At 41.9% G+C, this 15544-nt stretch overlaps 2 protein-coding genes across 7 annotated transcripts in view; both read left to right on the forward strand.

Annotated features, from left to right (window-relative positions):
• The first annotated feature begins 2216 nt into the window (after positions 1-2216).
• The window catches only part of LOC149351130 (uncharacterized), a 48491-nt gene continuing 35163 nt past the window's right edge, over positions 2217-15544 (forward strand). For 3 of the 6 annotated variants that reach the window (XR_016290529.1, XM_089580390.1, XM_089580386.1), the window contains exons 1-3: positions 6594-7233; positions 8386-8700; positions 10600-10689. Coding sequence is in view for 5 of the 6 variants with exons in the window: in XM_089580390.1 (XP_089436516.1) it covers positions 8404-8700; positions 10600-10689 (387 nt within the window). In the remaining variant the exon portion in view is untranslated. The other 3 variants (XM_089580389.1, XM_089580388.1, XM_089580387.1) reach the window with 3 other exon arrangements.
• Positions 5623-6441, forward strand: LOC149351131 (GSK-3-binding protein-like). The gene has a single exon (XM_089580391.1). It carries the CDS (start codon positions 5763-5765, stop codon positions 6201-6203), a length of 441 nt encoding a protein of 146 aa, XP_089436517.1. The 5' UTR covers positions 5623-5762; the 3' UTR covers positions 6204-6441.

Below are 15544 nucleotides of genomic sequence, written 5' to 3' on the forward strand. Positions count from 1 at the left end.
TGTGTGTACAGCTTACCATAAGTTATTGTTCAGAACAAATTAAAGTTGCTCTTAGCTGATAGACAAGTTGCATCATGTACATGTGAAAGCAGCATAGCTGAGTGACGTCACAAAACCAAGATTTATGCTACAAAATGGTTGCCCTCAAGGGCGTCCGCAGAACTTTTTCCAGGGGGGTGCACCCGATGTCCGGAGATGGGGGCGGCGGAAGGCTAGCACCAAAAAAGAACTAGTGCATAAATAATATCCGTAATTCCAGGGAGGGGCAACCGCCCCCCCTTGCCCCCCCTTCCGGACGCCCATAACCGCTCTGAAGCTGTATCAAGTGCATATAGCACTAATTTGATTATATCAGCAATAGTCTCTACCCTTCTCGTTAATCTCCAAAACATATTGCTCAAACGGCTCAAATTAGTACTATGGTTGCTTGGCAAAGGTATCTCGCCTTCCCATGTGTCTCATGAACAAGCCAGAGGTAAAATACAGGTGCAGTAGCCTTACCTATGAAATTAAGCATTCAATGGTGGTTACACATTTTACCTTAGATATCTGTCTTGGCCCCTGGTTAGGAAAAGCTGAAAAACTTGAAGCAGTCATTTTTCGATTCCTGACTCTTTGCTTTTGCTGAAGACTGTGGCAAATATACAAAACAGGCTAGTCAGGAAAGGAAAAGAGGACATGCCAACCCATTCTAGTGACACAAGGTGCCACTTTATTATAATTAGCTCATTCACTTGGCAAGCTCCCTGCAACTGCTCTGCCCTATGAATGACCTTTCATTTTCCAGATTAATTTGGACCATCTCGGGTGCAGATACTCCTTGATGCACTCAAAAGTGTCCAATACAAATCAGACTTCAAAACGTCTTCAAATTTCATTATGAAATCATGGCACTATAATCTGCAGTTCCTAGCCACCATCCCTGCTGCTGTGGCAGCAGCCCAAGTCAGTGCGAGACAGCATTTTCAGGACTGAAATTCATTTTATCACTGAACAAGTCCTTTTCCCACAATTCTTACTGCCATGCACATCTCTGCCGTTCTTACACAGGAAAACAAAGTGTAAGCATTCATTCAAGGAATCAGAATAAGATGCAGTCAACTGCAGAGTTTATTTATACATATTTTAATTCTACAAGTCAACACAAAAAAGCTTTTGGGAGACTGACTCTGAAAGAAAAAAAGATTAGCAGACACCTCTGTTACCTTAGTCGACCAGTTCATTACAGGGCAATGACAGTAGTCACAGAGGCCACTTTGACAATAGTTCAATAAATGGATGCTGCTGCACCTCCAAAGATGGAATGCACAAAATGAAAACCACTGATTCTTAATATAACCACTTAAAGCAGATGGTAGAGAGAGGGCAGGTGTGTAATGCACAGCCGTGCAGCAGGAAAATGTTTTTGCCACACTGCTGAAGAAAGAACTCTGGACACCAAATTTTTGCTTGCGTGTTTTCTTCTTTCAAATGATGCGTTAGACATTAGTATACATGGTTGACTAGGTGATATTCAACTACGACCGCTAATTAATTTATAACTGAATTTCTTCTTGATGCTGTTTCGGTTTCATCAACCGAATGGTGGCTGTGACATGTAGTTGTTTGACCTTTAGGTCACATGAGGCACAAAAAAGAAACGGCAATATAACTGCTGATATGTTGTTTGTTGTCATTCCGGCTCTTGAATCAGGCTGGTTTAAGTGCTACAGTAAATTAAAACTACATGCTGCAGGTTTTTTCATGTCTCATGTGAACTAAAGGTCAACTACACATCACAGCCATCGCTCGGTTGATGAAACCGAAACCAAAACACGACAGAATAAATTCAAATATAAATTATTTAGTGGCCACAGGTGAATACCACAAGGTGATCCATGTAGTCTAATGTCTAATGCATCCTTTGAAAGAAGAAAACACGCAACAAAAATTAGGTGTCTGTAGTCCTTTAAAGGTGCACTAAAGAGGAACCTGAACTCGTCTTTTTACCACGGGAACTCAATCTACACGTTCCGAGCATTCTTAAAAACTTCGAATTATTGTCCTGTGTGGCCGATTTCCCTAATTGAAGTTGGATTAAACGTCCCAGCTGCCACAATTTTTTGAACTCGCTGCTGATGGTAGGAGGAGTCAACTAACGCGTGGAGTGCCTATCAGGCAGTCGCGTGGCAGCTTCACTTTCACTTTTATTTTGTTTTTTAGGCTTCTGTAAATAAATAGATCCAGTCAGAGGCTACGTAGCTGCAAATTAGGCCCATGAAAATAAAAATACGAGTGGACTCTTTGCTTTTGCCGATTGCTATGTATCATTCCACCGATGGCAGAGTGGCAAGCCGCCACGGGACTGGCTGAAAGGTTGGTTGACTCCTCCTACCATCAGCGGTGAGTTAAAAAAAGGGCAGAAGCCGGGACATTTAATCCAATTTAAATTAGGGAAATCGGCTGTACAGGAGAATAATTCAAAGTTTAAGAATGCTCAGAATGTGCAGATCGAGTTCCCGCGGTAAAAAGACGAGTTCAGATTCCTCTTTAGTGCACCTTTAATGAAAAGATATCTGAACATAATTAAGATTATACAGGCCATCCAACCTAAGTTTGAACAAGGTGCTTTTTTTTTCTTAGAGAAAAACTTATGTTCAGTTTCAATGCAACTAATGCAGTTTGTGAAAGCCCACATAGTGTAAGAACTTTATAGTTTATATACTTAAATAAAGCTCATTTACTCTAACTTGGTTTCAGGCTCAGCAATTTCTTCTAACTGCTAAATGTGCAAAATACAAAAACTCTGTAGACTGAACATCGCACTTGAATGCAGCCTGCTTTGTGGGCACAGCTACTGCTGGTTAGTGGTTACCATGTGTGGTGTGCCCTCTACAATTCTTATATAAAAAGCAGCAAAGAAATCCATTTCTCTTCTAACGTCTTGGTCACTTCCTTCACAAGCACGAAATAACATGTATAGGCTTATTGGAATTGCACTTCTCATTCTTTCCACGCTATGCCACTGTGTAACTCAGATTATCAAGCATTCATAACAAAATTGGCTAATAGCAAAAAATACTATAGGGCAATGACACTGAAAGAGACTTAATGTTGTAGTTCTACAACAAATAAGGTGTTTGCTTTATTCTACTTGCCCCTGCTTAAGTGGTACCTTACACATATAGCTTTCAAAACCACACTGCAATAGACGTAATTGCAACACACTGCCAAGATTAATTTCATGTATCCCTTATTTTTTTAAATGTTTAGACTGAATTCTGCCTGTTTATTCTTTTTAAATATTAAGACAATGTCTTGCTAAAGAGACAGTGTAAAGCAGCCTGGAGAACATCTGATCTCATTTTTTTTCTTTTGTCCCAAACCTCCCCACCCTGGTTTATTGCACTTGATCTGCAGTTCAGTCAAAAGTGATCCTGAAAGCTGTAAACATTAATGTACACGTTAAGTGCAACAAAGACGTTACTGCTGAGTTGTTTGTTTTAATTAACCCTTTGACACGTCATTTTTTGTTTCCATCAAAATGAAATATTTTTCAACCTACATAGTATATTCAGGCCTTAAGAAAATTTGTTAGTTTTCCAGCACAAAACACAAGCAGTTGAGTTTTTGCAGGGTTGCATATAATTTCTTACAAGGTGTCATAATTGATGGAACTAGCAACACTGAAACACTGCGACTTATAAAGTAAACACCCGATGGATCATGGAAATAATTTTTGTTTCAAAAGTGCACATTACGCTTGAAATTGCAAAAAAATAGTATTACTACTGGTGGCAAAATATGTCTGCACAGAAATGGCAGACGACGTGTTAGTCTTCTCACTGTTTCATGAATTATTATTTACTGCTTTCACTTCAGCTTATTTGCAAGATGAAAGACGCGGAATTCACCTGAAACAAAGAAATCACTGCTAGGTGCAGCCCACTCTCAGAAGCTGCGAGTTAGCTTTGTACACGATTGTGTACATAGCTTGTCAAAGGATTAATAGACAGTTCGAGCACAACACCAGCCTTTGTCAGCCATCCACGTCTGTGTCTGTGCTGTCATACAGCCAAGTGTTTGTACAGACATGAACAGAGTTGTACGTAACAATTTACAAGTAATTGACTACTAGTAATAAATTACACTTTATTCAAACTCTGTAATGCAATTATTACCTTTTGCAAGGGGTTATGTTATCAGTAATCAATTTTTTTTTTTCAGTAATCAGTTGTTACTTTCTGTTCAAAAAAACTAATTGCAAACACTGGTATAACTTCATGAGCCTGAACTTTATTGCAAACACTAGTGCTAGCATGCAATATTCCTTCGCTGTAGAGAGACTATGTTCGGACTGCGAAAAGCTCTATGCAAAAAGGAAACGCAACCCTCAGTGGATTGCATATGATTAGTCCTGTGTTTTACAGTGTTAATGAAATGTTTTTAACAAACACATAACCTCAACAAATTTCACTTTCATACTCTGCTTGCAATTCAAAAAGCTAGGTGCTCATATTAGTGTGAACACTAACAAAATCATAGGGCCCCAAGCGAAAACTTGCTGTCAGGCTATAACCCTATAGGGTGCAGTCGGCAGAATGTGAGCTTAACACTACATTAACACAGAATATGTTTCAGACAATGCCACAATGTTCCCTGTTACGGTGCACTCAGGCCTCTCTCTCAATTAAACTTATCAAGATTTAATTTTTGCTTTTAATCTAGTCGGAGTATTTCAATATGCATAGTTTGTTTTAGTAGCCTATTAAGTAGCGCTTGTATGCGTAGTCCTATCCGTCTTTCGTCTTCCCTTCGCGCTATTTTTCATTACGATCAAGTGCAGTCAGAACGAGGAAGCTGTCCTGAATTCGCCAAAGTGAACATAACAGGTGTCGCACCACAGCTCTACTTTGGAAATAACTCTATTTTCGTTCAGGTGCACTGCGAAATAATGTCTCTTCCACGCTTAGATAAAAAAGAAGTATACGTCGAAAAGCAGCTGGTATGTGTTCGGAAACGTCAACTCGAAGAAAACGCTGCATGCCATTCCACAGTGTCATAAAGACACACGATCAAGGAGACAGAACGTTGGTCACACCGATAAGTTCTCGATTAGCGACAACTGAAATCTTCAGCAACCAAATATTAATATGACAAAATACAGGAAAATGTTCAGCGTCAAAGCCGGGCCCAACTGCCCAACGTTGGCACTGGTCATCACCACTCATATTTCGACCCATTAAGTTTCATTTTTCACTTCTCAGCGCCGACACACCGTCAACGGCGCGACGTCAGACAAGTGCTGCCCCACACGAAGGGCCATACCCACACGCAGGTGTGCGGAAGGTTCACGGCGTGATTAGGCCAATTAGGCTACAGCTAGGCTACGGGAACCAAGACGGGAACTTATGGCCGACCGCTGGCTTCTGTTTATGTCGCACCCATATTGTGTCGCTTCGCCGTATTTGGGAAGGGGGTTTATTTACATTCCCTATAATGTTTCAAAAATCAATTTATATTAAATTATAATGTAAATTTACTTAGTTATTCTGGGTCTGTAGGTATTTTATAATTATAACTACGCGTTTTAATTTCCTAAGTGCCTTACAACAAGGAACTATTTCTTCGTGCGCGTGTGGAGTTTCTGGCGCAAGGTGCATAGGCCTCGGTCCAAAACAAAGATTGAGCGTTTGGTGTGCGTCCGGTGGAAAAAAAACGTGCTGTCTGGCTTCGTCGGGGCCTCTGCTGGGACCGTTGACTACTCGCACTGAGTGCAAGCGATGCCCAGGAATGGAAATATTCTTGTTGTGGAGAATGTCCTGTCGTCGGAAGGATCAAGCGTGCTGGGCAAAGCGGCCGAGGTTGAAGAGGACTTGGCGTCGGCCATCAAAGAGAACCTTAAGCTCAAGTCGCACCAGCAGCCGTGCCACGTCTGTGGGCAACAGCGACATCCACGGTACTCCCCGTATTTGGTGCCTCGGCGGTCAGAGAGTAGTGGTGTGTTATCCGCCGTGGCGAAAGACTGTGCACGCAGGACCTGCGCTGCCAGCCACCAACACCAGCAGGATTCCGACAAGGACCCGTACGAACTCTTGCAGGAACTTCTTCAACAAGGAACGCTCATTCAAGAAGCCGTGCGCAGGCTCCAAGACAATGTGGTTGGCAAAAAAAAGACTCCTCATTCCTTAGACAGCTCTTCGAGGGACTCATTTTCATTTTAGGTTCGCCTATGGAATGCAAGTTTTGCATCACATCACTGACTTGTAGCAAAATTTCCTGCTCGTCAGACGGACAACCACAGACCGTGTGCGGCCGTCTGGCTTGAACGTTATGTCCATGTGCGCGTTTCAATGCGTTCCTCTGCAGGCGGCAGATTTTCAGGTTGTTTCGTCCTCGTGTGAGCTGTGCGAGCGGATACGTAAGGCCTCGTGTCTGTAATAAATCAGGACTTTATTTCGATCCTGTGGTGTGATTGACGCTATTGAACGTTTTCGCTGTTTTCTGGGCCCGGTGTGTGCCATCTAAGCTGCTTATGTTGTCTGCACATGGCCGCGGCGTCCATTCCGGAAAATTCCATCATGAAAGGGGAGAATGTGCACGGTTGTCCATTGCCGTGCTGCAATCGCGACATGTGCGTTAGCCTAAATATGCCGCAAACTAAACACAAGCTACGTAGAAAATTAACTTCTGCAGTGTTGTCTCCTCTGTGACCGCTACATTGCAGCGAGTGAGTCACTGCGAAGCAACCGTTGGGTTTTGAGGCATTGATATATCGCTGCCGGGCGGCCTTTCTTCGGTGTGCAAACTTGTTAGCCATTGCGGTGCGTGCGTCAGAGAAAATGCGCACCTCTCGCGTCTTAATTTTTTAGCCGTAAAATGCTACATTTTATTCGTTACTCTGTGCACAACCGAAAAAGCAGCACAAATCAAAAGTTAATTGGAGCAAGTAGCGAAGTTCATGTCGGTTTTCTTGTATTAAAACGCGTGCAACCAATCCGCGAATTGACGAGTGATCACGTGACTGGTTTCATACCCGTCTTGCGTCACTACGGCTCCGTATGCTGTTGTAGTGTGTTAGGCCTACGGAAAGTTATTTACGTCTGCTCGTTTCTGTTTTTGCATTTCTGATATACAGATTTTTCGCTTTAAAGTTTTGTCATAACGTGACCTATTTGAGGTTGGTCTATATTAGGTTAATGACCGTTACGAGGCAGATTTCTTGTGAGCGCCTAGGTCTGTCATTTGTTTCGGGTAAGTGTTTTATACCTATGTTTAATTGTTTACGTGTTGTGGTTAATGCAGTCGTTCTTTTTATTGGAATAAATGTCCTTCATTTCATGCATTGCCGTACTCGCCGTTTGCAAAATGTTGTTCGCTGTTCGGAATCCTGTTCATACATGCGTATCAATGTAGTTCAAGGTTATCAGGAAGTAAAAGGGAAACATTTGGCAGGTTTAGCCTCATTCAGTAGTGGTGAGGCTCACTAAATTTGGCATCAGAGCTCTTGTATATATGTCACTGGGTAAATGAAAGGAGGGGAGCGTCCTAGTGCGCTCTCCTTGCCAAGCGGCGGACCTATGTGCATGTGTGAGGATCTGACAGGTCTAGGTCTGAACTGGGACACAACCTCCAAATTCTAGGATGTAATGATTACTTGTAGCCGAATGTATTATTTAGTATTTTCGCCCGGGCATTGTGTTTGATAGCCAGCTACATATTGAATAATGTGCTGTATTAGGTCTGATCCAGTGCTGTTTCGTTTTAGTAGACTGAGTGCGCAAAGTTGCGTTTTGATCTGTGCCGTCCCGGCATTTTTCTGCGCTTGCTAGCAAGTACGTATTGACCCAAGTTTTAAACAGTGAACTTGTAACCGTAGTATGTTGAGTGAAGTTTGCGTGCCTTAGCTGCAGCTCCTGTGTGCGGAGGACTGGTGCATTGACTTACGTGAAGAAGCAGTTTGCAGGGTTATTTGGTCTGCCAGTAAGCAGCAGCTGCCACATAATAAGGTTATATTTTTGGTGAAGCTTTCACTAAAGTGCATTTCAAGCTTCAGTGACAAAGGTAATGTAGCTTTAGAAAATGTTATCAACTGTGTGTGCCATTGGTGCATTTTTTTTTTGCTTTTTTTTTGTTCAAATATGCTGTGTGCTTCCTGCTTTCAATCATGCAGGTATTGCGTTTGGCATATTTCGTCTCTTATGCATAAATTAAGATTTTTCCTGCATCTAAATGGCGAGGCTGCTTGCTGGTTTGAATGCCAATAATTTAAGAGGCAGTGGAACATTAAGCACTCCTATGTTCAGCTGTTCTGTAATTAGGTTAAATAAAAGAACTAATAGTGTTGCTTTTAGGGAATTGAAGTGGTCAGTTTTTTGGTACAACTATTCTTCTCTCTCTTTCTAGGCTTTACTCCACTCTTTGATGATGTCCAGCGAAGTAGAAAGCAACCAGCATCCTTCCAAAGCTGACACCTTGGACTCTGACAACAGCTGTACACCAAAAAATGAGCCAGGGCCTGAGCAAGGAGCGCTGCATGAGATGTCACGTTACCCCTTCTCAAAGCAAGATAGAGAGTCTCTAAGCAGTGTGAGCAGTGATTCTGGTGATGTTTCCAATGGCCATTGCTGTGATATCGAAGAAGACGGCATAGTCGTCATTCCGGAGTACAACACTCCTATTATTGGGTATGAAGTCATGGAAGAACGAGCAAGGTTTACAGTAAGTTTCCCAAAGTTTTGTTCATTACTTTTACCTATTGATATGGAGTTAGCAGGACTGGGCTTTGCATTCTTTAGTTAGTCATGCTAGTGTGGGCTTATTGTTTAGCAAGTGCACAGGGTAGGAAAAATTACTGTCGTTGGGGGAAAGGTGTGCATGCTGGGAATGTGGCTGGGAGTGTGCTACCACATCTGCCACCAAAGCTTTCCTCGTTTTTGCTGCAGTGTTTGCATGCGCAGTTATTTTCAGTTAACAGAAATTAGTTGTGTACACACATTCAGTATGTGTAAATGATATATCATAATCTTATTGTCCCCTTCAGTCACGAGTTATGGTGACACTATGTGGATGATTCAGCTTATTTTAGGGCTGCTGGGAATGCTGATGCATGCAAAACAAGCAAACAAGTACACATACATTCGGACACCCTCTGAATCTGATGCTTTTATTGAATGCAGAGGTATCCATCATGAAAATTCGCTGCATTCATTTCGCATGCCTAGCTAGAAATGGTCCTATGGGGCTTGTCACAAAGGTTGCAAAATATGAGCTCTGGCCATTTGCGACGCGTTATATCCCGACAGTAACCAAAGCCATCATAAAACAAATTATGTACACATGTACACTGTGACTAAAGGGTTATATTTACTGTAGTGGTCTGTACATAGTCTTGGTCAAAAGAAAGGTCATTATGGTCTTAATTAGACGAGTCCTTTCTCAATTTTTTGTTTTATTGTGCAGATTCGCACTTTGGCCCTTCGTACAGTTGAGATTTTAGTGATGCAAGCCGTATAAGCTTTGGGTGATCTATGGGTCACTCCAGGAGAGGCCGGTTGGGGAGGGTAGCCCATTTTGACCATGCTTTTTTTTTTTACTTTTTTCGTCGAGAAAGTATGATTCAGCATAGTTTTCTCATCTAAAATTTCCCAATTGGGTAGGGGCCACGGCACCCTCTGTTCTCTCCCCCCCCCCCCCCCCCCCACCTTTAAATCCACCCCTGTGTGAGCCCCGAGCCCCACATAGTTGTGTGCTTCCCTTTGTCTGACTTACTCTTATTTTATGTCGGCTTGACAGGTAGCTTGTTGTGTTGCATGAACCCTATGTGAAGCAGCTACTAGTGTGTTTGCATTGCTGCAAGGGTTTTCACATGATGGAGCTCACCTAAAGGACTCGTGTCTAATTTAGCATTGACATAGCACTGAGAAAAGGTCTTCCCATCCTCCTGTGCTCATGAGTATGACTTGGAGTACCTTTTTGAAGGAACTCTAAGCTGTTACATGTGGCAGGTCAGGACCAGTGAACTGCTTTTTAAATATGTCAGCTATGTAGATTTCACCCAACACAGAGCTTTGCTAAGAGAGAAGATTTGTGTAAACAACAGTTGCCTATGGCAGCTCATCGTACACTTTTCCACTCACTGACTTGTGATGGTATGCGACCAGCAAGCGTATTGATTGTGTCTTGTAGTAACAGTACTTGGGGCGTGTTGATGTCAGATACATTGGGACGTGAAGCAGTTTGTTTGGAGTGGTGTGTGATTAGTGAAATGCAAGTTGCAAAAAAGCATAAAAATGATTACAAACAGACAGCTCTGGGGCAGTGTTCACACACCAGCCCAATCATAGTGCTCAAATATGTAGCATCATGCTTGACGTCATGAATTCAGCTGCCTTGGTGCAAAATACAAGTTCTCACAATGAGAAGGTTGACTCCCCCTGGATTTTCACACTAAACAAACGGACAGAAAGACCCAAGTTTTGCAACTCCACTAAAGAACTGAAAGTGTTGGGAGTTGGGTTCATAGTATCATTAGGGGAAAAGCATTGTCTTCGATGTAGACAACTCTTACTCTGTGCATCGCTGTGCAAACATGGGTGCACTAATTGCTGTGTTTGTCAGGTGTTCAAGATCAGAGTGGAGCACGTTGAAAGCGGGCGCTACTGGTTTGTCTTCAGGCGGTACACTGACTTTGCAAGGTTGAGTAAACAGGTAAGCTACCCCACCACTTCTTATTGAGGGGAACTTGCAGAGGACACCAATGTTGCTGGTACTGCATTTATCCTGTGTTTGGTGTGTGCTAACATGCATTTAAGAGCTTTAAGCATGTATATTCATCCAAGCAATTGGAACATATTAGCTTTAGTAGATGTACCTGTATTGTATCGTGCATGATCACAGTTTGCACATATCTAGAAGGGATAGTAGTTTGACTCTTTTGCAACACACTTCTTCTACACCAGCTGGGCATCCCTCTTCTTAGGTGCCTGGCTGTAGCATACTGTTGGTATTGGTGATTTTGTCAGAAGCTTGTTGGATGCCATCATACTGAATGCCTGGTCACTCATCATACCAATTGTAAAACTCCAGGCATTGATGCTGCCCGTGATGTGGGCAGCTAGCCATTGTTTACACCCTGCAACCTTTGTTTCTTCCCTATATCTATGCTACATCTATAGTAGTGCAGAGCAGTTTGTCTGAGCGCCGCAGATGGTGTGACAATGTGCTAACTTTCAGGTCGCCAAATTTTGATGCACAGTTCTTTGAGGTTAATTTTATTAAAGGAGTTAAAAATGCGATGCAGTACAGTACATTACAATACACTCGGAGCTCATGGAAGCGTCGAGCGTTTGAGGGCGAGGCACATAGTAATTTGGTGCTTAATTGGTACCATAAGTTGGGGTGGAGAACTGGGACTGTTGATGTTACGTTCTTCATAAACATCGAGCTCGAATAACAAAACAGAAAACAGTCAGGAAGACACCATTAACAGCATTAAGCTAGGAGGGATACACCATACAAAACTAGAAACATTGGTAAGTGAGATATAAGTGACAAGAAAGAATACGAAGACAGGGTACTCCAGAAATGTGAACAACACACCTGAAAAGAATACACAGGCACAGAAAGTACTAGGGTAGAGGACACCACCAGAAACTGTCCAGGGTGTCGCTAAATATGAATGCGAGGATGCAGGTAAGTGGTAATGACATAGTAAGTGCAGAATTGGAAATACAGGACCACTGAATTGAATACTTCACATTTTTTTAAAATTTGAAATGAAGTAGAACACATCATAAGTGGGAAAACAACAGGGAGTATTTAACCTTTTACTTTCCAATGTTCCAAAATTGGAACATATGAAACTCAGTTTTTTTATTTCCCTTCATAATACTCCCTTCTTTGAAATATTTGTTTTCATTTACTCTAAGGTGATCGTGGAAAACATCGCAAGTATAATACTTATCATGCACTTATTTAAATACTTCGAATTATTACTGGTAAATGAACATATTTTGAGCGTTGTCATAGCCGAGTTTGTCGAGCCTTTTCTCAGCAAAAAAATTTGAATAAAACAGAACAGAAGTAACGACAAATAGCTGATGATTTTATGAAAGAAAAAAGAACTAAAGCCTGTGTGTCTTTCACTGGCTGTGAGTTTTATAAAAATGTTCCTTTTTTGAAACATTGATGTTGGGCAATAGCAAAACTCAAAGACTGGCAATGCCGGCAATCTTGGAGTCTCCTACATTATGCTAGCTGGCATAAATGCTGCCCCATTCTGTGTATCAAATGTGTGGGCACAGATTTATGGGTGTTATCAGGCAACTGTGTTTGCATTATCAGACAACTGTGGGCAGCATCCCAAGTGCATGCTACATATGTTGGACCCGTCACATGTCTTCGAGCTTTCACCTCTCGGCTATGTGTGGCGACTGAGAGGCGTTTCGGAGTATTTTTGGGCGACTTACGTCCACGTGCCCCACCCACCTGACGACTGCAACCATTGCATGAAGCAAGAGGTGGGGAGGCATGCAAGGTGTAATCATGCACTCCCACCAACAAATAGTATGCACCCCACCTGAAGGTGAAGAAGGCAGCACGAGGCGCGTGCAGAGGGTGGTCACGTGATCAGGAAACGGAGCCAAGAGTGGGACGTCATGGGACATGCGTGTCATAGCTGTGCTGTAAAAACAATTGTTCAAGAAATGCTTTTCAGTTTACCACGGCTTCTGAAGCGCTGAATGTGATACAGCTTGCACAGTGAAAGGAAACATTATTCGAGCATATTGGGTATTTCTTTAATTTTCTCTTTATAATTTGTGGAGACATTGTAGGTTTTTTTTTCGATACCAAGAAGGTGGTTTTATGTGGTTTAGCGTCCCTTAATGAGTCGTGCTATGAGGGGTGCTGTAGTGGAGGGCTCCAGATAATTTCGACCACCTGGGGTTCTTTAATGTGCACTGACATCACACAGTACACGGGCCTCTAGCATTTTGGCTTCATCGAAATGGAACCACCTTAGCCGGGATCAAAACCACATCTTTTGGGTCAGCAGCCAAGCACCATATATAAACTGAGCCACCGTGGCAGCCACCCAGAAGAAAGAAATTCACAGTGCATAGACAGATCACATTGACATTCTGTATATAAAAAGCACCAATGTTCCAAGAATGAAACATTGAAAAAAACATGCTTAGTCATGGTAAATGTGGCTGCATTTTTTTCTTCACAAATATTTTAGAAAGCGTGTGTGAATTGTCAGTATTAATTTTCTGTGAAATGTTGCTCCATAGTGCGGCATTTAAAAGGTTAAAGGTGCACTGAAGAGGAATCTGAACTTGTCTTTTTGCCGCGGGAACTCGATCTACACGTTCCGAGCTTTCTTAGAAACTTCGATTTATTGCCCTGTGTGGCCGATTTCCGTAATTAAATCGAATTAATGTCTGGCTCCCGCCTTTTTTTTTTAATTCTCCCACAAACGGTGGGCGGAGTCGACCAACGCGTGGACCGCCTTTCACCCAGTCCCGTGGCGGCTTGCCGCTCTGCCATCGGCGGAGTAATACGTAGTAGTCCGTAGTAGCAAATAGTCCGCGCGTATTTTTATTTCTGCGGGCTTATTTTGCGGCTATATTATCTGCGAATGAAACTATTTATTCATGGAAACCTAAAAAACAAAATAAAGCGAAAGCAAAGCCTCCACGGAGCTGGCTGAAAGGCACTTCATGCGTTGGTCGAATCCGCCCACCGTACGCGGAGAATTAAAAAAATAAAGGCGGGAGCCGGACTTTAATTCGATTTAATTAGGGAAATTGGCCACAGAGGCCAATAAGTCGCAGTTTCTAAGAATGCTAGGAACGTGTAGATCAAGTTCCCGCGGCAAAAAGACAAGTTCAGAATCCTCTTCAGTGCACCTTTAAGCGCATAGTAAGCAGCGCAGTACAAAACAAAAAGGCCACAAAGGCAGGTATATAAAGACGGCACAGTGGATGCAATAACTACAATAGACTGAGCGATGAAGACAGATGTTGTTAGGCACAGGAGATGAAAGACAGGCTAGACGACACATGAACCATCCACAGCATGGACTGCCTGGCACATTGAGTTTGCAAGTTGTGGTAGAAGAAAACGTTAGCATACAGAAATTTTGGAGTACAAAACCTGAGCATGTAAGAAGCACTCCACACAAAGTACTTTAGATTGGCAATTTACAAGTGCCAAAAAACTGATAGGTCTTATTGCTGCTGCATATTATTGCATGTGCACATAGACACAAAATATGGTGCAAATTTGAAACTTGGCAGTTATTTCATTTCGTTCAGCCCTGATCAAAGGCTATTACAGGAGTGGGAGTTGAAACTTAGCACAAAAAGCAACAACAAAATTAAGCATTGAAACCAACTCTAAATCCCACACCCATAGTGTTCGCCACTCATACAAAATAAAACACTGGAATAGAAATCAAGGAGAGGATAAAACATGGTGTAGCTTATCTAAAAATTCGCTAAGTGATTGTGATGTGACAATGAAGTTTGGTAGTATGTTCCATTCTTTAATGGTTCTCGGGGAAACAAACTAAATTTAAAGCAGTCATTTTATACAGTTGATGTTGGGATGTAAAAGGTGTGATGATGCCGTGGTGCTTCTCCTGTTTTGATTTCTAAGCATTTTGATTGATTTTTGGTTTCTAAATATTTTGATTGATTTTTCACCTTGTGTTTAGCAATTGGAAAAGCAACTTAGCCTGTCACATTTGGTTTTGAAATCAAGCGTTTGCAGATCAGCATGTTTACACACGCAAGTTGGTGAATCGAAACGCCAGTACCTATTAAATACAAACATTGCTCTAAGGTGCTGAATTCAGAACAGTTCCAAGCAGTGTGTGGATTCCGTACAATTTTTCTATATTCAAGGATTGGCTTTATTGGACTCCTATAAACCAGACTGTTTATTTCAGGAGTTGCACTGTACTATCAGCAATAAATGAAATGTGAATGAGACAATTGAAACAGGAACAGCAAAATGAGATCTTAGCTGGGAGAAGTTCATTACCAGCACAGGTTAATTTCACTTAAAAGGCGTAAAGACTGTCCTCTAGAAGTGTTATATTTCCTCTCAGGAAGCTAATATGTTTGTTTTTTTGTTGATGTCTCACTTCTCTTGCTTGCGTTTCATTTATTGCTGATAGTACTTACTGTGCCTGAAGCTCCACAGTGCTTTGGAGGCCTTGGTACATATGTTATGTGTGTGAATTCCAGTGTAAGAATGAACTGTTAATCCAAGGTATTTCTGATTACTCACTCCGGTTTGTAATCTGCCGTTGATGTTATAACTGTAATCTGAGATAGTTTTTTTCCTTGTAATTGTCATAAAAACAGATTTATTTATATTTGATACCATCTGCCACCTCTTACACCATTTGTTTATTTTTTGTGAGCTTAGATTTACTGAAATAAGGTGGGTTAACTATGTGAAAGGGTAAGCCAACTAGAATGGAAGCATACTGTGTAGACTGTCAACTTTATTTTTCAAGGAAATGCACAGTGTATTGAAGCGTTCTCTGTGG

This window comes from Amblyomma mixtum, chromosome 3 (assembly GCF_055824585.1).
Source record: "Amblyomma mixtum isolate Tamu chromosome 3, ASM5582458v1, whole genome shotgun sequence".
NCBI lineage: Eukaryota > Metazoa > Arthropoda > Arachnida > Ixodida > Ixodidae > Amblyomma > Amblyomma mixtum.

What these genes read in the sequence shown, in the direction of transcription:
- LOC149351131 (XM_089580391.1), top strand. Translation starts at nt 5,763, where the DNA reads ATGCCCAGGAATGGAAATATTCTTGTTGTGGAGAATGTCCTGTCGTCG.